Source organism: Tiliqua scincoides, chromosome 8 (assembly GCF_035046505.1).
Source record: "Tiliqua scincoides isolate rTilSci1 chromosome 8, rTilSci1.hap2, whole genome shotgun sequence".
NCBI lineage: Eukaryota > Metazoa > Chordata > Lepidosauria > Squamata > Scincidae > Tiliqua > Tiliqua scincoides.
Genome location: NC_089828.1, coordinates 35,894,527 through 35,922,437, shown reverse-complemented (window position 1 = coordinate 35,922,437; position 27,911 = coordinate 35,894,527). Strand labels below are relative to the sequence as shown.

General features: G+C 46.5%; 1 protein-coding gene across 1 annotated transcript in view; it reads right to left on the bottom strand.

Annotated features, from left to right (window-relative positions):
• The window catches only part of LOC136659197 (calcium/calmodulin-dependent protein kinase type IV-like), a 52,491-nt gene that overhangs the window by 8,945 nt on the left and 15,635 nt on the right, over positions 1-27,911 (bottom strand). Inside the window, exons 4-8 of the mRNA XM_066636313.1 lie at positions 10,871-10,953; positions 9,034-9,106; positions 5,808-5,898; positions 2,390-2,464; positions 1,420-1,495 (exon numbers count right to left, since the gene is read on the bottom strand). Coding sequence (XP_066492410.1) covers positions 1,420-1,495; positions 2,390-2,464; positions 5,808-5,898; positions 9,034-9,106; positions 10,871-10,953 — 398 coding nt within the window. The remainder of the gene's footprint in view (positions 1-1,419; positions 1,496-2,389; positions 2,465-5,807; positions 5,899-9,033; positions 9,107-10,870; positions 10,954-27,911) is intronic.

Genomic DNA, 27,911 nt, shown 5'->3' with positions numbered 1-27,911 from the left:
TCCTGCTGATGACTGGAGCTGCAGGGACAAAATTCTTTCACTTCCCACAGTAGGTGGGATGATGGATTTCAGCAGGGTATTTCTGACCGCAAAGCCAACGCCATGTTCCCCTGCATCCCCTGTCTCCCTGCAAGAACATCTCAGCAAAGACCAGCTTGGTCCAAGTCATTGGTCAGAGAAGGAGGAACAGCTGTCAGGTACTCTCTTTCACCCATCTCACCCAGAAAGAACGGCTCTGCCCCAACCAGTAGCGTAGCTAGAGGGGGTGCAAAACAGTAAGTACTGCAGATGCTGCAATAGGCCATGTAAGCAGCCTCTCCCATTCACCGCTGGAGCCATTCCAGGTAGCGACGGCAGTGTGCAGTTGCTTGCTGAACCAAATGGCATCTCCTGTATGTTGCCATTGCTGCCTGGAATGGCTGACAGTGAGTGGGAGGGGCCACTTACACAGTGCATTGTGGTGCCTGCAGTACTTACCATTTTGCCTTCTCTCTAGCTATGCTGTTGGCTCCAATTGCCAGTTGTCCCAGGACTGCAGGCCAGAAGGGATCTGCCATTGGTCAGAAAACTAAGGACTACTGGCTTCTAAATGAACCTGTGTGTGGTCTGTTTTTTTTTAAAAAAATTAATATTATTGCAATTTGTAAGCCACCTTGCACATAATTCAGTCAAAAGATGGTATACATTGTCTAAATAAATAAACATAACAAGAGCCCTGCTGGATCAGAGGGAAAGTCCACCTAGTCCAGCATCTTTTCTCTCACACTGCCCCTGGACAGGGAAGTTCTATTTAGCTATCACAGCTGGGAGACATTGATAGATTGATTGATTGCTGGATCAGGCTGAAGAGAGAAGGGGCACCAGGGCGCACCATATCCAATCCCCCTTTCCAGGTCTGATCTGCCAGCACAGATCAACTTGGACCTGCACCAGTTGACCCATTGTAGCTGCTGGAGATTAACTGGGGGCAAGGGGACAAATGCCACCTTTTGTCAAGGAGACCTCCAGTAGCCAAAATGTCCCTGTGGGATGCAGCGTAGTCTGCATTGGTGCCGCACTATCACCACGCAGTTATTTAGTTAGAACTGGGCTGTAAGAGAAACTAATTTATCTTCCTTTGAACACAGATCTTTTGCCTTGGCAGGAAGCCAAGAAATTTGCTTCAAATTTCGCTCACTCTGAAATGTCACTCCAACCTTCCAAGGAGGAAACGTAGGTGACCAATGTAAGCATCATGTCATTTAGTTTGAAAGTGGAGGGGAAGAAGTGGCAGAGGGTGGCAGGGAACCTGTAAAGATGGACCTCTAAAGATGGAGTGGAAGTGAATCACTGCTCTCCTACTTGCAGTTGATGCTCTAAGGGAAGGGGGAGGGAAGTGGGAATAAGGGGGTTGTGTCAAAGTATTTTAACATTACTTACAAGATATATGTGATGACGCCTACAGACCACATATCTACTTCCAGCCCATACGGCGAACCATGGAGGATTTCAGGAGCTGGAGGCATGAAAAGAAAAATCACAGTTGAGGAGCACTGGCAGCTGGCATATGAAAGCATTTCATTTCTCTCTCTCTCTCTCTCTCTCTCTCTCTCTCATCCACTCAGTGCTACTTTTGACACAGAAACGCTCATAGCTGCAGTTTGGCTGATCAGCTGCTACTCTTGATGTTTTCACACTTGCTGCTGCTCGTGGGGGAGAAGTGTGAGGAGTTGTCATTCTGGAATCTTCTTGCCTTCACAAGCCTGAGGAGGTGGCAAACAGTGGTGTATTCTGCCACTTGTTTCTAAGGGGACTTTGAGGTGGGAAGAGTGGAAAATTACCAAAGGTGGGAAATGTTTGTCTTCCGGGACGAAAGCTCTCACTAGGTGCCCATTTGAAAGGCACACGTTGCCAAGGCTCAAGGAGGCAGCAGGCAAGGTCAGTTGGACATGGATCTCTGCAATGCTTGCCAGTTGCAGCCTTGGGCTTCCTTAATCCACCCTATCAGGGGCTAGGGATGAAAGGCTTTTTCCCTATTCCTTTATTTTTTTCTGTGGTGTGCCCTCCCCTGCTTTGCACTCCACCTGAATTTCAATTGAACTGGGAGAATTTACAAAATGAATTCCAAAGGATGGAGGATGTGCAGTTTGCAGCAGTTTTTCATTCATTCTGGTTATTTGCACCTAGTCCTCTCATCTAGCCCAGCTTCCTGTATCTCACAGTGCTTAGCATCACTGGTCATTCACCCTTGGTCTTTTCTCTCTGCCTCTTCATTCCCACCTGATAGGTTTAGGGGCACCAGTACTTCCTTTTGCCTGCAGCACTTTTTTCAAGTCTTCCTCCTATCTGGACTATCCCAAGTCCCTAAGATGGTAAGATTGACTTCTGGTTTTCTCTTCCAGCCCCTTACCACAGTATCCTGGGGTACCACACACTGTTTTCATGGTATCCTGTTCATCCATGATCTTGGATAATCCAAAATCACCTGGAACAAAACAGACAGGAACAGTGGATGTCGCATGTGGACTTGATGCTTTCCTTCCGCCTTGTTGAGGGACTTGTATTTTAAGAGTGTCTTGTTTGTTTCCAGATCAGGGTTACTGACTAAAGCTTGAATTACAGAGGACCAGAATTTTGCTGGCACAAAAATATGTGCTGGAAGGAGCTGATTTGATAGAGTCAGTCAAGTGGATTTTCATTAAGGAACCCCTCTTCCTTCCCTGCACAATTCCAATACTGTTACTATTATTACATTGCTATCCCATCCTTCCTCTAAGTAGCCCAGGGTGGTGTACATGGTACCCTTTTATCTCTTTGAGACAGACAGAGATAGTGCCTGGCTTTATGTATGAGTGGAGATGTCTGAGTGTTAACCTGTGTTAAACAGACTACTCCTAGTCTGATGCTCTAACCATTGCACCATACTGCCCTAATCCCCTATCCATATTGCAGCCACCCACAGGCCTCTTGGGACCCAAACAGCTTTCCTGTTTCTTTACTTGCTCTGCCCGCCTACTGAGATGGGCCATTGGCCTTTGCTGTCTCTATATACATTTCCCCTTCCAGTATTCAGATTTGTCTTGGTGCAACAAAAGACTTAGAGAACTCACAGGCCAGTTGCTCTTTCTTGACAGCTCTTATTTATTTCCTGGTTCTGGTGGCTCCCCTTGTTTCCATGACCATGCCAGCTCCATTACCTGCATCTCTCCTTTCATCTGCCAAAATTGAACACCTCCCACATTTCACAGTTGAGAGTAGTGACAGGTGTTGATATCCCCCATTTTCATATCAAGGATCACTGTTACACAGTGCTAAATGCTCTGCTGTTCACCTTATTCATTCACCTTATGATGGCCTGTCTTTCACTGATTTAAAAACCAGGAGGGTGTCTGATCTTTTGGTTATAGAAATACTAGGAAAGCTTTCTCGTCACCAAAGGTGTTATCAGCCATTCAAAATATATCTCACTAAGTTTTACGGTGTGAAATGGCAGGCTAGCGCACTGCGTGGCAGTTAGGTGTTCATGTGCGGACATTTACATGCGTGAGTGTCAGAAGCAACAGGGGTCCATCAGACCAGTGCTCCATCAAAACTACCCCCCCATCCTTCAACACCTGTTATTCATAGGAAAACTGCTTCTGAATATGGAGGTTCCATTCAGCAGTAATTAAGGATATAAGAAGGATACTGTTGGGACAAGTTCATCAAGTCTATTATCCTGCCTTTCATAATGGTCAATCAGATGCCCTAAGGAATTCCAGAAACAGGGCATTAAGCCAATACTCCCACTGTTGCTTCCCAGCAATTGATACTCAGAGGCATACTGTAGGAATGTGGGAGATAGCATATCGTCACATGACACAAAGACAGACTTCATGAATATATCTAATCCTGTTTCAATGCCATCTGAGAGCCCAATCCTGAGCTCCACATGCCAACTTACCATAGGGCACGTCTGCGAGCCCTAATGCCGGGTGAGCGCCTGTGCTGGCCCAGCCATTTTTGGTGCCTGGGCAGCTCGGAATTGGGCTCTGAGCTAGTAGCCATCACCATATCTTGCAGTGCTGAATTCCACAAGTTAATTCTGCCTAAAGGACTTTTTGTCTCTCCTGAATCTTTTGCCAATCAGTTTCAGTGGATGGATTTCAGTATTATGGGATAGGACAGGGAGACAAACTTCCCCAAGTCCACTTTTCCACACCTTGCATCATTTTGTAGTATTCTTTTTTATAATATCTGTTATGGTTTTTTGTATAATTATAATTATATAAATCTATGTAGTTGATAAACTTACATAGTTCATAATTTACAAGTTGATAAATTTACAAATGACACATTCGTATAATTTATCACGTCCCCCTAGAGATGAGCAGCATCTCTTCTTTCCTCTTACATTTTACTTCTAGTAGTGACTGAGTGAAGGAGCTGAACTCTGAAGAACAACAATGCTGAAAACTCACATTAGTAATTTTTTAACAAGATATCCTCAAATGGCAAAGGCAGTAGTGAACCTGCCCTCATTATGACGTGGGGCAGGTCTGTGACATGCTGCCCCCCTCCAGCACGCCAACCCCTCCCAAGAATACTCATCGAGGCATTATGGAGCCTCATGCAATGCTCAGCAGCAGCTGAGAAGCCTTCTGAGGCTTCTCGCGCCTTTTAAACAATACTTCCACTGGAAGTATTGCTTAAAACGGCACAAGAAGCCTCAGAAGGTTTCTCACTTGTTGCCAAGTGCCACATGGAGCTCTGCCTGTCCATGGAACAGCTTGGATGGGCAGGCAGGGCGGCATGGCAGCTGGAAGTGGCAGTGGTGAGGCGAGCGCAGTGCCCAGGGCATTTGCTCTCCCACCCCACCCCATGTCCACTACTGGGCAAAATAGGGACCATGATTCTCCAAAGATGGAGATAAGAAAATATGGACTAGTGGCATAGCTAGAGAGGTGCAAAGCACTACATTTTTCAGGCCCTGCCGCCATATCCTACCAGCCTGGGAGACCTGACACGGGTCTCCTCAAATCTGTGCCCCCTCAATATTGGGCGCAAAACTGAGGAAACCCATCAGGGCCACCTGGGAATTACACAGGATAAGGGAGCATAAGCTCCCTTACCCCAAGTAGACCTGGTGCTTCTTCCCAGCCCCATGGAATGCAGCAGTTGCCATTTTGGCACTGCTGCAGCCCTGGGTACTGGGAAGCACAGGATTGGGCTGTTAGTTGACACTGGGCTGTTAAGAGATATGGAATGGACTTTTGGACTTGAGTACAGATTGCCTTTCTGACCTACAGTATGTGTGTGTGTGTATGTGTGTATGTCACATGGGACCCCTCCTGTGGGTGGGGGGCAGTTGCAGAGGTCTCCCCTGAGTAAGGGAACAACTACTTGGCCCTGTACTAGCAAATTCACCGGTGAGGTCCACATGGATCCACGCCTGGGCTCAAGTTCTGGAAGAGGGCCAGGATTTGGTAGCTGTCACTGCTGCTCCTGAACCCATCCCCTCCTTTTCCCAATCTGTCCTTCCCTGCCCCTATCACTGCTTTGTTCTGTCCTCCCATGCCCCATCTCCCTTCCCCCACCCTATCCTGTCCCCCCTGCCTGCCTTGGCTGGTCTTTGTTGTTCTTCTAGCAGATGCAGGATGGCTCCAGCCTTTCCGCCAGCACTCCGGCCACACCCGACTCCACACAATGTTGGAGAGCATTTCACAAATGCCATGTGGCAGTTAGCACAGGCAGAATGCATGTTCCAGTGCTATATAGACCAATGGGACAGGGCTGAAAATGTACCATCTTCTCTAAGCATCATTTTTGAAACCATTTTCCAGCCATACCAATTTTGAGAGGAGCATCTGGGGAGAGGTCTGCGTAGAGGAGATTCTCTGGCTTCAGGTCACGGTGGACCACTCCATTGGCATGCAAGTACTGCAAAAAACATAGAAAGAAAGTGTGTGATAATTCATGCTGTGAAAATGCTTCAGCTTTTGGTGACTGAGGTTTCTTCCATGCTAGCCATTGTGTATGGAACTGCAAGCATTTGTCCAGCTACTTTTAGTGGAAGACCTAGGCAACTTTGTGGCCAGTGTGTTGAGTTACAATCTTTTCAGTGTTATCCTTCCATCATTATTTAGATTTGTGGACATTTTTTCCCCACATAAATGCTATTCCAATGCTAATCTATCCAGTGTGAACTGACAAACTGCTATTGTGACCTTCCAAAATTTTGTGAGTCATTCCCTACCTGTGACATCTCTCTCAAATTGCTTCCAGTTCAGTGTTGTGTGGCAGCAGCAATGATTGCCCCTTAATTGCTCCATTAAAACTGTCTTTAATTGTAAAAAGACAGTTCCTTTTTACCAACAGGAAAACAGCCTTATAGCACAGGCATGTCTACTCAGAAGTAAGTCCTCCTACTTTCAGTGGGGCTTACTCCCAGTAAAGGTAGAGGTCTGCAGTTTAGCTACTGATTTCCTCTACTTTCTTTTCTTTTTTTACACTGTGAAATAGCACTAAGAAAATGAAAAGAAACCAGTAATTAGAGCCTATTCTGGGAAACAGGAACAGGAATTGCTATGGCCCAAATCACCACTAATGCTGTGGTGTACTGAACAGAAAGCAGTTAGAAGCAGACTTTGCAAGGGGGAAGCTTCCAATTAATGTTGCAGGAGATCATCTGAGGAAGGATGGGACATCTTTCATTAAGCATCACAGAAGGCCATTGAGACCATGGAGATAACAACCACAGGATCAGGGAGCATTACAGTATAGTGCTGGATACTAAAGTGCAAGGACTGGCAGAAGCCCAGCTTCAATGTCACTTCCTCCTCCAGCCAACTGTACTTGGTCTCCTCTGTGGTGATGCGCACAAGGATTTGTAAGATTGTCAAGTCCATTCATTTGTGAGGAGAACTGAACTGTACAGCAAAGGATCCTAATAAGCACAACTGCTTGGATGGCATTCACTGTCAATAATAAAAGTACAGGCCATTTCAGGACAAGCAAATCTGGCCGGGGCAGAGAATTTCAACGCGGGAGGGAATCGAGCCCTATAAATCAGATTTCTGGGAGTTGGCAGCATCTACTCAGATGGGTACAAGCCAAGCTGTGTTTCATTGCTGGACGTGACTCTAAATCCCGGCCTTTATGACCTCAAGCCATATTCACCTTAATCCTCCATTGCTCTGCATTATTTCTTTCCCTGCCTGGAGAGATGGAGCCAAGCTCTGAATTCTCTGCAAAGCGCAAGATCGGCTACTTTTCTTTTATGAATTTCCCCATTTTCAAAAATCCACAGTTGCCATGGAAACCCTCTTTCACTGACCTTTGATAGAGAGAAACAGCGGCCTCCCTAATATACCCTGCCTAATGTATCCTCTCTCTCTCTCTCTCTTTTAAGTCCTGCAATAATTTAGATCACAGGAAAGAGCTTTCAAAGAGATACACTTTGTTGCAGTCTCTTTCAAGTCCCCATCTTCTGCCCTGGTGCTTTTCAAGCTTCTGGCCCTTGGTGAGTCAGCTCCTCAGTCAGCTTGTTTGCTGAAGACCCCTGTGCACCTAACATGGCAATCCTTGCACTGAAGAAGAGCCTGAGATTATGCTAAGGGTGCACAGTTCAGGTGGACAAATGTTATCATTATGAGTGACATTGATATTTTACCCTCCTGCCAAGAAGCTCAGTGAGAGGCAAAACAGCCAGGAGGAGGACATTGTAGAGGAGAAGGATGGGAGGGGGAAAGGTCTTCCTTATGGATCTTCCTTTCCATCTGCCGATTCTATATTTTATAGAATTGCACAATATATGCAGGCAGGCAGGGGCAGGCAGGTCAGGTACTGGGGGGATGAGATCAGCAGTGGGTCCCCAATCTCATTGTTTGTTTATTTGTTTGTTTGTTGGAGTTGTGGCATGAAAAAGTTTGAAGATTACAGCTATACAAAAATGTAGTGGGTTTTGGGGTGGGGAAGGAGAGATAATTTGCTTTTGGTGTGTTTTCACTGCAAAAGAAGACAGAAAAGGGAACAGGAATCCCTTCTCATTCAGCTTGAAACATTTTGGAAATGTGCCACCCAAACAATATTGGATTCCAATATTGAATTTCACGAATGTATCTGGTACATGTGTATCTGGTACAATGTGGCATTGGCTGAATCTGTAAGCATCCCTACTGCAGTCACCTTGCTGGACATTACTGCAAAGTTCTGCAGAATACAGTCTGAAAACCAGTGCTCTGTCTTAATGGTCTCAAAATTCTGTAATGCTTCCTATACCATTCCTTGCTTTGGGACACACCACCAGCTTCTTGGTAGCTAAAATGGTAGGCAAGCCAGCTAGCCTACCTCTACTCCACTGAATGTTTGGCACAGGTTAATATACAGCCTGCAATGTCAGATGACCTTTCTGAAGGTCAGCTGATCTTTGACAGCAGAGGCACCTTGAAACGGATTGGTCAGGCAGAAGAGTTATTACCATACCCAGGAGTAATTAACCCTTGCAGGACCAACTTGTCCTTCCCCACACAAGAAAATCCCCCCTCTCTTCTGTCTCCTTTTGCACAGCAATGAGAACTGAGGCATCCACTTTCACTAACTTCTCTCACCCAAACAAACAACAGATGCCTCGCAAATTGCGTTACCAGCCTAGGGAGCTGCCACTGCCAATCTTAATTTCACAGGTTGCCGATTTCAGAGATTAGAGTGGGACAGCTTTAAAAGATAGTGACAGTTAATAAAAAGCTGGGAAGTCATGGGGTGGCCGTTCTCGTTCTCTCGTGAACGAGAGACAGGAAGACAAGGAGAAGCATGAACAGTGTGACAGCAGAGAAGGCAACTGCAGGTCCGAAAAGAGTGGCATGATTTATGCCAATTATAGAAATGGAACCTTTTTGGGAAGGGAGGAGTTGCAGAATTTGGCCTTCCCTGTGTTTGGGAGTTGGGATCCTATAGCATTGTGCCCCCCCTCAGCTGGGGTAGTTTCAGACCCCCCCCCAAAAAAAAGCACCACTCTATGGTCTTTTCAGAGTTATGCTGTGGAATGAACTTCTGAAATGGAAAGAAGAGACTTACAGACACAGCTTCCAGGATCTGCTTGACAACGTGGGCTGCATCCCTTTCACTGTAGAAACCTCGCTCTACAATCCTGAAGACAAGGATGGCCCAGAATTTAGAGCAGTGATTTTCAACCTTTATCATCTTGCAGCACACACCATCAGTGTTTGAACCATTGACAAGGCACACCATGCTATTGGTGGGGGGCTCACATTCCCCAATGGCTCTACTAATAAATGACCCTCTCCCAAATTCCCGTGGCACACCTGGGGACCATTTGCGGCACAGCAGTGTGCCAGGACACAGTGGTTGAAAATGGCTGATTTAGAGACTACCCTCTCTCTACCACCAGCATATTTTTAAAAAAACAGAAGTGGGACAGTGTATTGGAATTGCGGAAGATATTACCGAGGAGATAGGGTGTGGTGTCCACAGTGCCCCTTGCTCTGAGTAAATGCAGGATTAAGGTGGTAGCTGGAGGTGTGCTGCACAGCTGCAACCACTAGAGCATAAGGAGATCCCTCAGGTATATAGGGAGCACCTGAGGCAGAAAGGGTTTGGTGGGTTTTGAAGGAGTGCAGGTTGGAGAGGAGACTGACTTGGTTTATGGAATTGGGACTCAGACTGTGGATTGTGACTGGACTCTGACTTGGCACCTTTGACTGACTGGACCGACCAACCGACTGACTGACAAACTGACCTTGGACTGTGACTTGGCTTACTGACTCTGGACTCTGACTTTTGCGTGCTGTACTGGTGAGTCAACCAAGGAAAACTAATCAGCCTTAAGCTGGCACAAGGCCCAGTGGGGAGGAGCTGTGACAAGACAGACAGGCACTTTCTGCTGCATTAACTGAGTAATTGGTGTGTGTGTGTGTATGCGTGCTCGCAGGAAGAAGACACAGGCAACTGCAGGTTACCAGAGAACCATCCCCGATGCACTCCACAGCATATAACTCTATCTCACTTCTATTCAGCTTCTTTCTAGGTTGGGGGATATTGTTTCCCCTCCTATTTTATCCTTACAACCACCTTGTGAGGTAGATCAAGTTGGAAGAGGGCAATAGGTCAAAGGTCACCCAATTCCATGGGGATTTGAGTCCCATTCCTAATCCAACATTCTAACCACTCCACTGTCACAGGTTTTGCATGCTGAAGATCCCTGGCTGAATCCTTGACATCTCTAACTGGAAAAAGAATCTAGTAACAGGTGATGAAAAAGATTTTGGCCTTTGGCTCTGAAAAGTCACTGACAGATGGAGTAGGTAATACTGGGGTAGATAGGTCAATGGTCTGACCCAATAAGGCAACTCCATATGTTCATCTGGAGCACCCATAGTTCAATGGTAGAACCTATGTTTTGCATGCAGAAGGTTCCAAGTTCAATCTGTGGAATCTCCTGTTAAGAGGAACTTGGGTATCAGAGCTGGAAAAGGCCCCTGCCAGCCGAAGACCTTAAAGAGTTGCTTCCAGAGTAGACAATACTGGGCTAGATGGACTCATAATCAGACTCAGTAGAAGGCAACATCACATGAAACCTAGGCATTGCTTCTAAGGAAGAAATGACAGTGCATCCCTGTACAGAAATTGGCCAGTGGTGAGCAGGAGGTAGGGGGGCAGAAGGAACAGCAAGCAGGACCCAGCTGTTGGGAATCAGGACAGAGTGCTATGGGGGGGATTGGTAGTGATGGCCAAGAAATACTACCACAAACTAGTCATTTCCTGCCCCCCCATATCTCCCCACCCTGTCTCTGCTGCAGTTCTGACCCAATTACCATCCTTTGTTCCCCCTTTGAACAATTTGTCTCCTTTGATTATGAACCTGCCAGTTAAATGAAGGTTTCTTGCCGGTTACCTGTCAAAGAGCTCTCCGCCTGTCACCAGCTCAAGGATGAGGGTGATCTCAGAGGGGGTCTCAAAGATCTCTTTCAGTTTGATCTTAAAAAAAGAGAAGACAGCTTGGTGCCAAATGTACGCAAAAATAAATGAAGAATAAGTTGGACTGTGAACTTTAATTGATTATAAACATTTTTAATGGATTCAAAACACATTCATGGATGAATTCAGCAACATTCTTTGAAGAAGTTAATTATTTTTTAATATATGTTCTTATCAAACCACCAAGCCTGAATGGAAGAGGCATTCTTCATCTCAGAAGAGGCATCCCACCCTCTACTCCCCTACAGAATGGAATCCAGCATCATAGAAAAGACATTTTCCCTCTACCCTTCCACAACAGAGAATACCATCCTATTTGAAGATGCATTCATTCTCCACTTTCACATAGGAGAAAAATCTCATTTTTGAAGAGGAATCTCCTCTTCATGCTCATTCAGGAGGGAATGCTCCTTTCCTCAAGAAGAATGCTTCCTACACTCTCACACGGGAGGGAAAAGCATAATCTTTGAGGAAATATTCACTCTCCCAGAGAATGCCTTAGAAGAGGGATTCCCATCCACTCTCACACTGGGCACCACTGTCTTTGATGAGTCATTCTGCCTTCAATCTCACATGTGGGAATGCCTCCTATGATGACACCTGCTGCAACATTCATGCACTATCAAAAACAATGTGTGTGTTTTTCTTTAAAACAACTGTTTTAGTCACATGCAAATATATGCAGATTTAACTGTTCATTTAATTGTTAATTGATGAAAACGACTTTATGCACAATCCTATCCTTATGCTTAAAAGCATAATCCTATCCTTATCCTATCCGAAAAGCACAATCCTATCCTTATGCTGCCAGGCCTTGCATTCCAGCAGAACAAAGCCCTTTGCAGCAATGCAAAAGCTGGGCCACTGTCATGCAGTTAAGAACATAAGAACAGCCCCACTGGATCAGGCCATAGGCCCATCTAGTCCAGCTTCCTGTATCTCACAGTGGCCCACCAAATGCCCCAGGGAGCACACCAGACAACAAGAGACCTCATCCTGGTGCCCTCCCCTACATCTGGCATTCTGACTTAACCCATTCCTAAAATCAGGAGGTTGCGCATACACATCATGGCTTGTACCCCATAATGGATTTTTCCTCCAGAAACTCGTCCAATCCCCTTTTAAAGGCGTCTAGGCTAGACGCCAGCACCACATCCTGTGGCAAGGAGTTCCACAGACCGACCACGCGCTGAGTAAAGAAATATTTTCTTTTGTCTGTCCTAACCCGCCCAACACTCAATTTTAGTGGATGTCCCCTGGTTCTGGTATTATGTGAGAGTGTAAAGAGCATCTCCCTATCCACTCTGTCCATCCCCTGCATAATTTTGTATGTCTCAATCATGTCCCCCCTCAAGCGTCTCTTTTCTAGGCTGAAGAGGCCCAAACGCCGTAGCCTTTCCTCATAAGGAAGGTGCCCCAGCCCCGTAATCATCTTAGTCGCTCTCTTTTGCACCTTTTCCATTTCCACTATGTCTTTTTTGAGATGCGGCGACCAGAACTGGACACAATACTCCAGGTGTGGCCTTACCATAGATTTGTACAATGGCATTATAATACTAACCGTTTTGTTCTCAATACCCTTCCTAATGATCCCAAGCATAGAATTGGTCTTCTTCACTGCCGCCGCACATTGGGTCGACACTTTCATCGACCTGTCCACCACCACCCCAAGATCTCTCTCCTGATCTGTCACAGACAGCTCAGAACCCATCAGCCTATATCTAAAGTTTTGATTTTTTGCCCCAATGTGCATGACTTTACACTTACTGACATTGAAGCGCATCTGCCATTTTGCTGCCCATTCTGTCAGTCTGGAGAGATCCTTCTGGAGCGCCTCACAATCACTTCTGGTCTTTACCACTCGGAAAAGTTTGGTGTCGTCTGCAAACTTAGCCACTTCACTGCTCAACCCTGTCTCCAGGTCATTTATGAAGAGGTTGAAAAGCACCGGTCCCAGGACAGATCCTTGGGGCACACCGCTTTTCACCTCTCTCCATTGTGAAAATTGCCCATTGACACCCACTCTCTGCTTCCTGGCCTCCAACCAGTTCTCAATCCACGAGAGGACCTGTTCTCTAATTCCCTGACTGTGGAGTTTTTTCAGTAGCCTTTGGTGAGGGACCGTGTCAAACGCCTTCTGAAAGTCCAGATATATAATGTCCACGGGTTCTCCCGCATCCACATGCCTGTTGACCTTTTCAAAGAATTCTATAAGGTTTGTGAGGCAAGACTTACCCTTACAGAAGCCATGCTGACTCTCCCTCAGCAAGGCCTGTTCGTCTATGTGTTTTGAGATCCTATCTTTGATGAGGCATTCCACCATCTTACCCGGTATGGATTATAGGCTGACCGGCCTATAGTTTCCCGGGTCCCCCCTCTTTCCCTTTTTAAAAATAGGCGTGACATTTGCTATCCTCCAATCTTCTGGTACCGTGGCCGTTTTGAGGGACAAGTTGCATACCTTAGTCAAGAGATCTGCAACTTCATTCTTCAATTCCTTAATAACCCTTGGGTGGATGCCATCAGGGCCCGGTGACTTATTGATCTTTAATTTATCAATGAGGTCTGAAACATCTTCTCTTTTAACCTCTATCTGACTTAACTCCTCGGTTAGGAGGGGCCGTTCGGGCAGCGGTATCTGCCCGAGGTCTTCTGCCGTGAAGACAGATGCAAAGAACTCATTTAATTTCTCTGCCATCTCTAAGTCTCCTTTTATCTCCCCTTTCCCTCCCTCACCATCCAGAGGGCCAACCGCTTCTCTGGCGGGTTTCCTGCTTCTAACATATTTGAAGAAGCTTTTATTATTCCCCTTAATGTTGCTGGCCATGCGTTCCTCATAGTCTCGCTTGGCCTCCCGTATCACCTTCTTACATTTCTTTTGCCACAGTTTATGTTCCTTTTTATTCTCTTCATTAGGGCAAGACTTCCATTTACGGAAGGAAGCTTCCTTGCCCTTCACAGCCTCTCTAACTTGGCTGGTTAGCCATGCGGGCACCCTCCTGGATTTAGTGGAACCCTTCTTTCTTTGCGGTATACACCTCTGCTGGGCCTCTATTACTGTTGTTTTAAGCAGCCTCCATGCACTCTGGAGAGATTGGACTCTTTTTACCCTCCCTTTCAACCTCCTTCTAACCAGCCTCCTCATTTGAGGGAAGTCCGCCCGTCGGAAGTCAAGGGTTTTTGTTAGAGATTTGCCTGGTATTCTTCCCCCAACGTGCACGTCAAAACGGATCGCAGCATGATCACTGTTCCCCAATGGCTCAGTAATGTTTACATCTCTAACCAGGTCCTGCGTACCGCACAAAATTAAATCCAGAGTCACCTGTCCTCTGGTGGGCTCCGTGACTAGCTGATCTAAGCCACAGTCATTTAGCACGTCAAGAAATCCGGTTTCCTTATCGTGACCAGAACACAAATTGACCCAGTCAATATGAGGATAATTGAAGTCCCCCATGATTACAACCCTGTCCCTCCTTGTCACCTCCCTGATCTGTTTCCTCATTTCAAGGTCCCCATCAGATTTCTGGTCTGGAGGACGATAGCACGCCCCCAGTATTACATCGCTGCACAAGCCTGGTAATTTAACCCACAGAGATTCTACAGTGGAGTCGGACCCACCTTCAATCTCTACTTTGCTGGATTCTATCCCTTCCTTAACATAAAGGGCCACCCCACCTCCAACACGCCCCTGCCTGTCCCTCCTGTAGAGTTTATAGCCCGGGATTGCGGTATCCCACTGATTCTCCGCATTCCACCAGGTTTCCGTTATGCCCACTATGTCAATATTTTCCCTTGTCACCAGACATTCCAGTTCTCCCACCTTTGCTCCAGTTCCAGGCCACAAATGGGCAGCAGTGCAGCATGTGCTCCAGCAGGCCCTACCAATGCCACTAAGTTGGCAGCAGGGGTAGGGAGGGGAGGTTCAGAGACATTCCATGGGGGGGGGCTGGAGGGGATGGATCCCAGCAGCAACTAGCACGAGGATCCCTCTTTCCCATGCCATCCCACCTCCTTTCTATCCTCAGACTTATGCCAGCTACATAGCAGGCGTGAGTTCAAGGACTCCCATAGGTGGCCAGGGTGCCTACCCACAGATAATATTTTCACTTACCTCTGGATGGCCTTCTGATCAAACCCCCCTCCCCGCCAGCAACAATTAGATGCAATGTGCATTCCATCAGAAAAGCTACACCATCATCAATGGTGGGGAACAGAATTGGGAGATTTGGGATTGTAAGATTTTTTTTTAATCAGATGACAGTTCTACTAAGTATTAGAGAGTCAGGTGCCTGTATTGTTTCATCTTGCAAACACATGTACAAGTGCACATACAGGTGGAGCCTATTTATCCGACTTAGTTCCATTCTGTGACTCGGCACAATTAAAAAAAAACTAAATTCCTAAATTTAGTGCTAAATTCCATAGAGTTACTGTGCTAAATTAGAGTTGGGCTAAATTCCATAGAGTTACGCAAATACACTGCAGCCTGACACTTCTGGAAGGAAAGAAACTAAGGCAGCTGTTATCAATCCCCTCCCCTCCCCTCCGTACTCAGCCCTCCCTGTTGCCAGCTGCCCGGCTTCTTTCACATGGGATGCTGATCTTTTAAGAGTCTACCTCTATGCACTTCTACTCAAAAGTAAAGTTTTTACTCCCAGGAAAGTGTGGAGAGGATTGTAGGCTAAATCTCATGCTTTGCTTGGTGGGAAGGCTTGCTTGTGTCCGTGATAGCCTGCACCGGGGGGGGGGGGTTGCTTGTGTCCGTGATTGCCTGCACCATCTCAGAGGGGGGGAGGAATTTGGCAAACACTCCCTGGGTTTTTTAAAGCAATCCCCTCTGTTGCTATCACACCTGCCCCTGTGTCAGTGAGAGAGAGAGCGAGAGAGCGCGCGCGCGAGAGAGAGAGCTCCACCTTGCTGCATGTGTTATGGCTACAGAGATTTTTGGCCCCCCCTTCCCCTCTTCAGTCTCTTTGCTGGCTCTGGGGCTCCAGGAGTGTTACTGTCCCTTTGCAAGGGGAACCTCTTCCAGGGCGCCAGGGCTATTTCCCTGCTTGGGTGAGGCAGAGCCTTTTTGCAGTGTTTTGGGCTGCCTGGAAATGGAGGGAGACGCCAGTGCAGGGCAAAGGAGGCAAAGGTGTGTGTGACTTTTGGTTCCCCCACCCCATTCGCATTGAGACAAATCCGCAGATAAAAAAATTCATGGAGAAATAAATTCCTTCCCTGAGTAATGGGGAGTTTATAGAAACTTTAACAGGGATGTGTTCAGATCATGGGAATCAACAGTGTTCAAACAGTGTGCCTGCTTTCCTAACATTAGAGCTGTGACAGTGCAGAAGGCTATTGGGTATGCCTTCAAAATGAGGGCTGCCAACTGACCAGAAGACACTAAGAGCCCAAACCTGGGCTTGGCACACTGGCTCACCACCAACGTCGGCATGCCAACCTCCGCCACTCGGTGGTTGCGCGGACTGCTGAGCAGCGGAGAGGTAACCAGGGGTGTGGGAGGAGGCAGGAAGGAGGCATTCTGGGGAGGCAGGAAGTGGGGAGAAGGCGAGGGGAGGTGTGCCAGGGGGAGGGAGTGGGGAGGGAGGGAGGTGGGACTGGTGGAGCAACGTTCCACCAAATCCAAAGCCTCTATGTTGGGCTCACCGCCTAACACAGAGGCACTTGATTCACCGCCGATCTTTTTGTTGGTGGTGAGTCGAGTAGCCCCTTTGTGGGGCTACTCCGTTTACCCAGGGGAAGGGAATGAAAGTCCCCTTCTCCTGAGGTGCTGCCCGCGGCTGCTTGAAGCTTGTGGGATGCGGTGGCAGCCATTTTTGGTGCCGCCACATCCCGCACCCCGGGCAGCTCAGGATTGGGTTGTAAGACAGCCTGATCTCATGCTTTTAACAGCTGTTTACAATGCAGACATTAGGAAGTGAAGCTTTCCACAGCAGGGGCATAAAAACTACCATGCTAATTTTTGTGGATTCAAGTGTGGTTAAAGGCACAGGAGCAGGGGCCAGTTGAAAAACAGCAACACCACTTGCTCTTTAGCCATCATTACATAATGCATATTAAGCACGGACAAATCATTTTCATTCCACCTGAATTTCAATCATTTCCTTTGATTTCCTGATCCCTCTCTCCTGCTAACAATTCCTGGATTCTTTTTCCACCTCCTATCTCAAATAATATTTAAGTGTGCTTTCTGTTCAAGTATTTTCACGTATTTCATACCAAAACAGATGATGTGATAAAACATGGCAGAGTATGCAGTTAAATATGAGTTTTTACACAAAATCCAAAAATATGCTAGTATGCTACAAAAGCCAATCAGGATGGCTCCCGATTGGATGGACGGGCAACCCAATCCTGAGCTGCCCAGTGCGCAGGGCTGCAGCGGCACCATAAATGGCTGCTGTTGCATCCAGTGTGCCCCAGGCAGCCACCACTGCCTCCTAAGGAGAAGGGGACTGTTGTCTCCTTCTCCCGGGTAAGGCGAGTAGCCCCACAATGGGGCTACTCGATTCTATGGCGACCCAAGGGTCAGCGTAGAATTAAGAGTCTCTGTGTCAGGCCTGACACAGAGGCTCAGAATCCGGTGGAGAGAAGCTCCGCCAATCCTGCCTCCCTCCTACCCCACTCTCTCCCCAGCACACCTCCTCCCCACCCGCTTCCCGCCCTCTCTCTGCCTCCCCCTGCCCTGGAATGCCTCCTCCCTGCCTCCCCCCCACGCCCCCACCTACCTCTCCATTCAGCAGTCCATGCAACTGCAGAGTGGCAGAGCTCCAGTGCTCCACTGGTGCTAGCCCAGCACTGGCCAGCTAGTAGCAGCATGTTTGTGACAGTGTGCACTGGTGGTGAGCCAGCGCATACTGTATAGGAGTGGGTCCTAAGTCTTCAGTCATAAATGTCATGAGAGTGGAGATCAGTATCATTCTCACTGAGTTAATGAGGTGTATAGATAATCTATTCTTGTTATTTAAAAAATTTCTACACTTTTCCACAATCTGTGTGCTATGGGTGGAGAAGGACACTGACTCAGCTTGATTGTAATACATCATTTGAAATTAGTTTTTAGTACAGCCAGAAAAAGGTATCCCTTTTTTCTTCTTCATAAACTCTCAGCAACTTTACAATGAACAAAATAAATAATGACAATATTATTGATGGATTCCTGGCTTGGGAAGGGGGAGGGCGAGGATCACAGCTTTCTGGCAAAGGAGATTTCCTGCTTGAATTGTTTAGGGCAACACAACAGATCTGGAATTAGGGGAGTTTTGGGGAGAGGGAAAAATATAGTAAATGCAGGTTTTTTTATTTTACATAAAATGTCACGGTTTCTTAGGATTTTAGTGACACTGCGGATTTCACACTACTTTAATCATTACCTTGGCAGCTCTGGTGACTGGCTGTGAGACCCTGCCGCGTAAGTGACACCGCGAGGAGGCTTATCGCTTTCTTCTCATACATGGTGGTGAGATCTTTTTCTTATTAACTTCAAAAGTTTACAATCCTATTATCGCTTCCTATCAGCCCAATCCTAGCTGGGGAGGGCAGAGATAGGAGTCGCAAGGGTAAATAAGAAAATGAAATTCATTTCTTTTCTGAAAAAGAATTGAAACTTTTGAGCAAACACAAAAGCTAGCATGGGAAGAAAAAAGGCCTGATTTTTTTTTAAACCCTGAAACTACTGGTTGTTAGTTCAAGAAATTAGGTCAGTAGCAGCTTGGAATAAAAGAGTGTGTGTGTGTGTTTTTCTCTGTCCTGTTGCAGCTCCACAAATAGAGCAATGCTTTTCCAAAGGTATTCATCCTCTTATCACATCAGTCTAGATGGACTCCTTTTCAGAAAACAGTGCCTCATGCTTCCTAAAGAGAAAGCAAAGAATGCTAATGACCAAAACATGCTGATGATGGTGATTTGTCTTTTCATTTTTATCATTTTTTTAAACAGATGTTCATGTTTCAGCAAGTTTTGAACTCATGGTTTGCAACTATATGTGTTTTGTGATTTGATTCTCCGACTTGTCCGGCTGTCCTTTTGTTTTGCCTTTCATTGTACTTGCTTTGCAATTCTGTAAGCTGATCTGTGTGTTTTTCTTAACAGAACAAGTGGGGGTAATGAATAACAATATTCTGGGTGATGCATTTAAAGAAGGAGGTAGGCCAAGTGAAACAGTTTATGAGGAGGAAAGCAAAGATGGTGGTGGTGAGGCCAAAAAACAAGCCCTGTGAAGAAAGGTTGGACCTGGGTAAGTTCATCCTGGAGAAAAGAAGAAAGAGGTGATGCAAAAAAGAGGGCAAAGGTTTGTTCCCATTCCTCTAAAAGGCAGAACTAGATCTAATGGGCTTAAGTTGTAGGAAGGGAGATTTTGGATGGACATGGAGGAGAAACTTCTTAATGGTAACAGCAATTTGCAAATGGAACAAATTACTGGGGGGATGGACGGACAGGAAACACAGGTATACAGTAAGTGGGCTCTCCCCCACTGGAAACCTTCAAGAGGAGGCCGGGCAGCCAACTGTGGAGAATGCTCTGTCTGGGGAACTACCAATTTCCAAAGGGCCTGTTTTCTAGCATTTTATTTATTTATTTTCCACATTTTTATACTGCCCTTCCTCCAAGGAGCTCAGGGTGGTGTACATAGTTCCTTTCCTCCTTTTGTCCTTACCACAAACCTGTCAGATAGGCGAGGCTGAGAGATAGTGACTGGCCTAAGGTCACCCAGGAAGCTTAATGGCTGAGTGGGCCGTAGCGCCCCTCACCTTTTGTATCCAATTCTCATCCCCATTTGTTGTTTTCCTCTTTCTAGACTCCTTTCTCCTTTCCCTTTTCTTTTACATCCTTCAAATTCCTCTTCAAAGAAGCAGAGTTAGAGGGGGGCAGTGTGGTAAGTACAGCACACTCTGCAACACACCATGTAAGCACCCTTCCACTTCAGTTGTCGGAGCCATTTTGGGCAGCGACAGCAACATACTATCGCTGCCTTGAACGGCTTTGACACTGAGGGGGAGGGACGCTTACTCAACACATTGTAGAGAGTGCCATACTTACCGCACCACCACCCCCAGCCCCTCTTCTGCCTCCTCAAAATGCACCTTTTTCCAGAAGTCTTCGTTCGGCTCAGTCCTTCATTGCCCAAGCAGTGCTGAAACTAAGCTTAGGTACACATGCCTGAAGTCCTTGTGCATTCTTTCTCTGTCTTCCCCTGCCTCTAGTTTCTTCTCTTCCCCTTCCACTATTCTATGTGTCTTGTTTCAGAGTGTGACAGAGAAGCATTACAGAGGTAAGCACACCTATGACATCATCAGCATCATGCATCACCCATTTATGCAGCACTTTGCCAGGAATGAGATGATAGATACTTGTCCAAAGGGCCTTACAATCTAGAACAGGGGTGCCCAAACCCCAGCCCTGGGGCCACTTGCGGCCCTCGAGGACTCCCAATCTGGTCTGCAGGGAGAGCCCCCAGTCTCCAATGAGCCTCTGGCCCTCAGACTTGCTGGAGCCTGTGCTGGCCAAATGCAGCCACTCTCAGCATGACGTCCAACTGTTCAACCTCTTGTGTGAACTGTGGGATGGGGGCTCCCTCCACTGCTTGCTGTTTCACATCTGTGATGAAGCAGCGGTAGCAAAGGAAAGGCTGGCCTTACTTTGTGCAAGGTCTTTTATAGACCTTGAGCTATTGCAAGACCTTCATTCATTCATATAAGTTCATCTTTAATATGTTCATTTATGTAAATTTTTTCAAATTTAAAACATAAATTAATTCTTTTTTTCTGGTTCCTGACACAGTGTCAGAGAGATGATGTGGCCCTCCTGCCAAAAAGGACACCCCTAGAACACTGTGTAATTGCATAAGAATGAAAAGAGGGACACAGCAGTAACATCCTTTTTCCCTATGAAGGATCACTGTCAAATTCCTCTCCCACAACAACACATTGCTGGAGTCTCTACTCTGATGCTTAGAGTAGATGCTGTATTAATTGACCCAGCAATATCTTGTCCTCCATCGATTTATAATCGCAGAGGGTGTTTGTGCTTTCTGCTAAAGATATATTAGAAAATCATAAGTCTGTTCTCTACAGTTCAAAATAGACCTCAGCTGCTGCTGCAGTGTGTGAAATGGCAGGCTGCGTGTGGTGCCTTAGCGTTTATGCGCATGTATGGACATGTGCTGCACCAGCAACACCTCCTTCAGCTCAAATCCTTGCCTTGTGCTCAAAGGGAGGGGAAAGTAGCTCAGTGGGTTGAGCACCTGCTTGGCATTCAGAAAATACCAGGTTCAATGTCTGTCATCTCCAGTCTGGGTTGGGAACGATCCCCATTTGAAGTCCTGGACAGCCACAATACTGAGCTAGATGACCAGTGATCTGTCTCAGAAGAAGAATATGTCATGTGTTTTCAGCTCTAACTATTCTACTCAGTGGCATAGAAGTGGCTGAGGGAGGGGTGTAGCAACTGCACTGGGCAACAAGCTTTAGGGGGGGCAACAAGCTGAGCCTGACACTAGTGGCCAAAATTGTGAAAACCTTGGTATGTGTGAATAATACCATCATGTTATATATCAGGGGTCTCGAAACCCCGGCCCTGGGGCCAGATGCGGCCCGCGGCAAGCCTCTACCCAACCCATGGCCAGCCTCTTGTTCCCTGAAAGCCTCTGGCCCACTTAGCCAAACATGACCGGAACTATGCTCTGGTTGCATATGGAGGGTGTTCAAGGGCCAGAGAGGTTGAATGTATGAGCCCATTCATTCATTTATTCACTCATCTAAGTTCCATCTCTAATTTATTTAAATGAATTTTATATTTAAATTTTTTTCCCCAGCCCTCAACACTGTGCCAGATATTTGATGCGGCCCCTGGCCCAAAAGTTTGGAGACCCCTGTTATATATCATGGGAAAGGTAATTTAATACAGAATGCAATGAAACAAACCTCACTGGAATATCTATATTCCATCAAATGTTAAGACCAATTAATCAGAAAATGAAAACACAACTGCCTTCTGGAACAAAAAGTGGATTTCTTTAACTCAAAACTGATCTATGAGACTGACTGTTCTGAGACCCAATGAGATGTTATTATGATACAGCATGAAACCAATAAGGTGTTAATATGAGTCAGTCCTCATTTCCATGTATCATAATATAGTTACCCCTGCCAACTGGGTAAACCAACATTTTTTCAAGTGGTGCTCCTCTTATATTTAGCAGGCAAAGAATAACCATCCCTCTTCACCTCTGCACAGTGTGTCTCACACCCGTAAGGGGCATACTTTTTATTTATTTACTTAATTAATTAAATTTGATTTGGTTGTGGAGAGGGGCTACAAAATCTTCTTTGACCCCAGGTAGCAGATAGATGCCTCAGCTATGCCACTGGCAGGGGAGGGAGGCAGCAGAGCTAGTGGGTGGCAAGCTGCTGGAAGGAGGAGGCGGGTTTTCCTGATTTTACCTTTTCAAAAAGCTTGGGCGTGATGTCACTTCCAGTTTTGAAATCATTTCCGGGACATCATTTTGAGCTTGGCACTGGGCTCCACGATGATTAGCTATACCACTGATTTTACTGGACAGCTCCACTGCTGCTTTAGCTACCTTGCTAAACTGCCCTGCTGGACAGCTCCCTGGCCCTGCTAGCAAGACAGAGAATCCAAGTTCTGTGTTGTTGGGAATGGGAGAATTGCCTGCATTGACAAGGTTGTGTTGGCTCTTCCTGGTCCACACAGTAACTCAGGCTTGCAGTGATGTCCTCTTCCACAGAAGACTGTGGAGTCCATGCTGGGATACAAAGATGTCCCTTCAGAATCTGTCTCTGATTGTTCGGGCATGACACGATAATATCAGAATGGCAATGCAAATAGGTCTGGTCAGAGGAGGCTCAAGATCTGCTTGTTAAATTGGATCCTGAACTAAGGGTGCAATCCTACCCTGGAGGCTTGCGCTGTATCCAGCGCAGGATAGGGGCCTAAACCCCTATCCTTGCTCAACCAGAGGCAAGGGGAAACTTTTCCCCTTACCTCTGGGAAAAGCGCCTTCCCCCCTATGGGTCTCCTTGGACTTGCGCCACCTTTTGAGCTGCTTGAAGCTGCTCCATTCTCCCCGGGAACAGGGGTTGGGATCTGGTATAACTGGCATAACTTGCAGTGAGTGGGAAGGGGGCGGATTCATGCACAGGGCGGTGGCAGCTTCCCATGGGGGGGGGCATCGCAGATCTTTGCTCCAGGGCAAGGTCCGCCACTGACATCTCTCCATCTGAAAGTGAGTTTCTTGCAAGAATAACATCCAGTTCCTGGAAGGGTGTGACTTTGCAACTCAGCAGAGCCTTGTAATGTGCCATGTAACCCGATATATGGGAAAGTTATTCACATTGTCACACTCTGCAGCTTAAAGGCAACCTATTAGGGATTACGAGGAGAGCTTCCTGGAGGATTATCCTGCATCCAGCAGCTGCAAGTCTCTCTAGCCCTTCTCAGCAGATGCTGATGGCACCGGGGATAGGGCACAGGCCCAGATGGACCACAATCGTGACTTGATAGAGCCCTGTGTACATTACCTACCAATCAAGGGAATGAAGGACACTGAGCTGCTGTTACTACGAAAACTCAAGTCAAACATAATCACCTTTCCAATGATTCGTAAACATCAAGAAAGCTCTGCCTGTAATTGGGTTTCTCTCAGTAGCCACAGCTGACATGATTTATGGTGTTCTGTTTCATTAGCTGTCAAATCCCAGAGGTTCCAGGTGAGGCTGATTAAGGCCCCAATCCTATGGGTGCCTTCCACAGATGGAATTGACAGATGGATCCATGGAAGGCCCTCTCCACTGGACATGTGCAATGCAGCTGTCAGGGTGAATGACTGGTGATTGCATGCACCACCAGAACACCTAGCCAATGCCAGAGGAAGTATTTTGGCAGTAGGGGTGGGAGGTGGCAGGGAGGGGTTGTATTGGGACATTTTGGGGGAGGAACTGGGGGATGTGTTGGGGAGGGAGATGATGGATCTGGAGGCAATTGCACATGCTAGATCTTATCCCCTATTTTGCTGACCACCCCACCCCCTGATCCTCCTCAGACATACAGGTCTGAGAAGGTAGGTCTGAGAAGAGACATAGGCCATTGGGGACATACACAGAGGTAAGATAAAAATAACCTTACCTCTTGTAGGCCTCCTGATTCCCCCTTCAGTGTGCAGCACAGCCTCTGTTGCGTGACTGTGAGTGCAGCTCTGAGGTAAGTGTAATGAATATGTGCATGTTAGGCCTAGGTTGGCAGTGGAAGCCTGAACCACACTAAGACCGTGTAACTGAGAAGTGGCTAGCAGTTCCTAGCTGCAAGAATATGTGTAAATAAACAAAAAGATTGTTGTCTCTCCTTTGCTGGCCAGAAAGGACAGACAACAAGAATTACAACCCATTGGAATGTTTAACACCTTGGTAGACAGAAAGGTGCCTGATCAAGCGTGATGGAGTGCAGCTATGGATCTCCAGTTGGGAGGGGTAAGAACTAGGAGAGCTAGCAACCAGGTCAACTTTAAGAAGGTTCTGTCCTCAAAAGTTTCTGATTGGACAGTCTAAATAAGTATGAAGTCACACCAGTACTATTAGCATAAAAAGTATAACAATGAGTGCCCAAGGGGTGTGTCCCTTTCCTTCTTGGACAGAGGTTTTGGGTGCACATCCTGCATGCTGGGAGCCCCTTTTGTCCAACATGGGCATCTGGCCTCACAGGTAGTCTGGAGCTAAAAGATCTACAAGAGAAGCTGACCCAGGTGAGAGTTAGGGGTTAATAGAGATAGCCAGCTAGCTTGCTGATGTGTTTCCTAGATGTTTATGCCTCTAGCATTTGCTGCCTTATGTAACTTTATGTACTTAATAAACTAAGATATCTTTGACTAAGTTGTTTCATTGCCTGTTGGGGACAAAGGTTCAGAATCCTGCCGAGCCGTTCAGCAAGCTACCAAGTGCTCTTTGAGGTCTAGTAACTTGAGGACTGAAGCTTTAATTGGAGAAAGAGCTCAGTGCATGCCTGCAAGGGATAGAGTTAAGCCTAGAGGGTCTCAGTGTCCCTGGACTGAGGCACTGGCACATACAGGGTGGTGGCAGTACTACTGGAAGGGGGGGCTTGAGGGCTTTAGGGTTTGAGAACCAAGAACTCTGAGCACCCCAAACCCCCCTAAGTTTGCAACAGTAAGGGAACAAATATTCCCTTACTTTGAGGAGGCCTCCGTGAGTGCCACTCAACTGCAGGATGCAGCACATGTCCCATTGGCACTGCTATGCCAGTGCTAGAAAGGATTGCACTCTGCATGCCATAGTGTTGTTCAGCTTGTGGGTCATTACCCCAATGGGGTTGTGAAGCCTCATGGGGGGGGTCAAAGTAATCTTTCAAAGCCCAAAGAGGGCTTTGGGTCCAATCAAATAACGTTACTGTCCTATCAAAACTGAATTCTTGATATAATCCTGCATAGCCTCTTCTCACTGTCTTGCCCAGCAGCTTCTAAAGGTCAGTCTTGCTCAGGCTGCTACCTTGCAGGGTTGTTGTGAAAACACAAAAGGTAGGGGGACGGGGCAGGCAGGTCAGGTACTGGGGGGATGAGATCAGCAGTGGGTTCCCAATCTCATTGTTTGTTTATTTGTTTGTTTGTTGGAGTTGTGGCATGAAAAAGTTTGAAGATCACAGCTATACAGTAATGTGGTAGGGATAAGATTTGACAGAAGAGTATCCTTAACCAGAATTCTGGAATTGAAGTATGTACAGTGTGTTGCAGCTTTTCATTAATTTGCATCTTCCCTCCATGTTACTGTTGATTTACATCTCCCCCCTCCCCACCAGCAATCTTGATCAGCTATATAGTTGCATTAAAATTCTGTTTGTCCAGTGTTTGACTAAAGTGTAGCATGCCCTCTTGAGCTGTGGTAAAACAACATGCATCAAGACGCTGAATGCAATTGTACAGAGCCTCATCCAGATGGCACTTTATCCATGCATGTGAGTGCATCACTGGAAGAAAAAAACCACCACAAAGGAATTGATAAAATGGAAAGCTGGGACAAATGATGCACGTGTGGCACTCTGTACAAAATCAGAAAGTACTATTGCTCTGAGTAGAGATTCTGAAGGAAAAATTACATCCAATCAGGAGCGTGGAAAGTTTTCCAGGCAAGAACTAAAAGCAAACCTAAAATTCTATACTTTGAAAGGGGTTAGTAAATCCCCTGAACTACCCAAATGTTGGTAGTTTGAAAGGGTGAACAAGACCACCAATCAGGTGTCATTCTTCCCTATTTAAAAAATACTGCTATGGCTCTGGTGTGAAGCTCCAGTTTGAATTCTTGCTTCTCTGAACTCAAATGTTTTCCCCTGACTTTGCACTGGGTCCCCATTCCAGATCTGTACTGTGCTTTCCTGAACCTCTGTGCTCACTTGGACTGCAATTCAAGTGCCGTTCTTCAGCTCTTCCCTCGGCCACTGTTGAGCCTCGCCAGCAAGCTGGCTTGGAGCTGCCTGGAATTCTTCAGTTCTCCTCTTCCTGGAAACTTTTGTCTGATTATTCTCAAACAGATTAAGGGCAGGCATACTTAGTCCCCTGGCCTCTCTCCTTGTTATGCCGCCAAGCATGTGATGTGACTTTGCAGCCTTTTTCTCCATCCTTCCCCTTCTCCCACAACAGCCAAACTATAGCTCTGGCAGTGCATGCAAGCCTGCCTCTCCTGTTTTTCTCACACCTATCCATACGTTTGCTCTGTCTTTCTCCTGATCATTGGTGACCCTGTTGTATCCAATAACTCCCTTGGAATCCCAGGGAATCAGCACTGGCCATGGGTAGATGTGCTGGCCATAGGAGCAGTATCCTCTTGCTAATTCCCCCTCCCCTGAGATGCTGTGGTCCCCCTTCCCCAACCTACAGAGAGGGATCAGTTTGCTAATCAGTTTCAGCTCTGGCTACTGTTACTTTACATTAGTGGTTCCCAAACCAGGAGTCATGGTCCCAAAGAAACGTTATGTGGATGTTCCTGGAGGTTGAAGGAAATGCAGTGTGCAGCCCATGCAGCCCCATGGCCATGCATCTAGAACTGAAGCCCCACGCAGCTTCACTGCTGACATTCTGGAGCTTGGCGATGATGACATTGCCAAACCTTCTGAAGTGTTATTATTATTGTTATTGACGTGGACTGATTTCATGGGTTCCTAGACTGAGAGAAAACCAGTACTTAGGGTGGTAGTCAAAAGTTTGATCTCCTTACATGCTTCCCTACCACCACTCCCCCTTGTAAAGAGTTCTCTCAATAAACCAGCATTTGTTCATTTCAATGACTTCAGGTTCCTGTCTCTTGCCTGAACTTCTCAAGTGTCTATACAGGCTAAGGGCATGCCATGAGTCAACAGTCAACAATTCCTTCACGAGAGTGAAAGTGTATGTATCTGCACGTGTCTCTGGAGAGCAATCTTGGTAACTGTCTCCATCGGCAGCCTTCCAACCAAGTCTTTCTGTAACTTCAGAGTTTTTCCTTTTTTATCAGATTGCAAGCTTGCATGCAGTGCCTTTTAAGCCACGTACCATACCTAGAACATTTTAGGTCCAATCATAACAACAACAATATTCTTAAAGTCTTTAGCAAACATTTGATTGGATAAACATGCCAGGCACTTAAAGAAGATAAAGGAAAGAAACAAAGTTTTTCAGGCAGAATCATGGAGACAGGGACAAAAAGGAAAACGACTCAAGATTCATTCCACAGTCTGTACTTGTGTTGCAAAGGTGTATTTGCAAAAAACAGCTCACTTGCTAGCAAAAACAACATGCCTGCCCCGTTCATGGCCATGCTAAAAAGTACCCTTAACAAAAATATTATAGAATTACGGCCCAATTCTATCTAGGATTTGGCTGGCATATCGAGAGCTTTATGACAGTGGAACACAGTTCCATTTTTGTAAAATGGCTGCCAATGGAGTGCAGAGTGCTC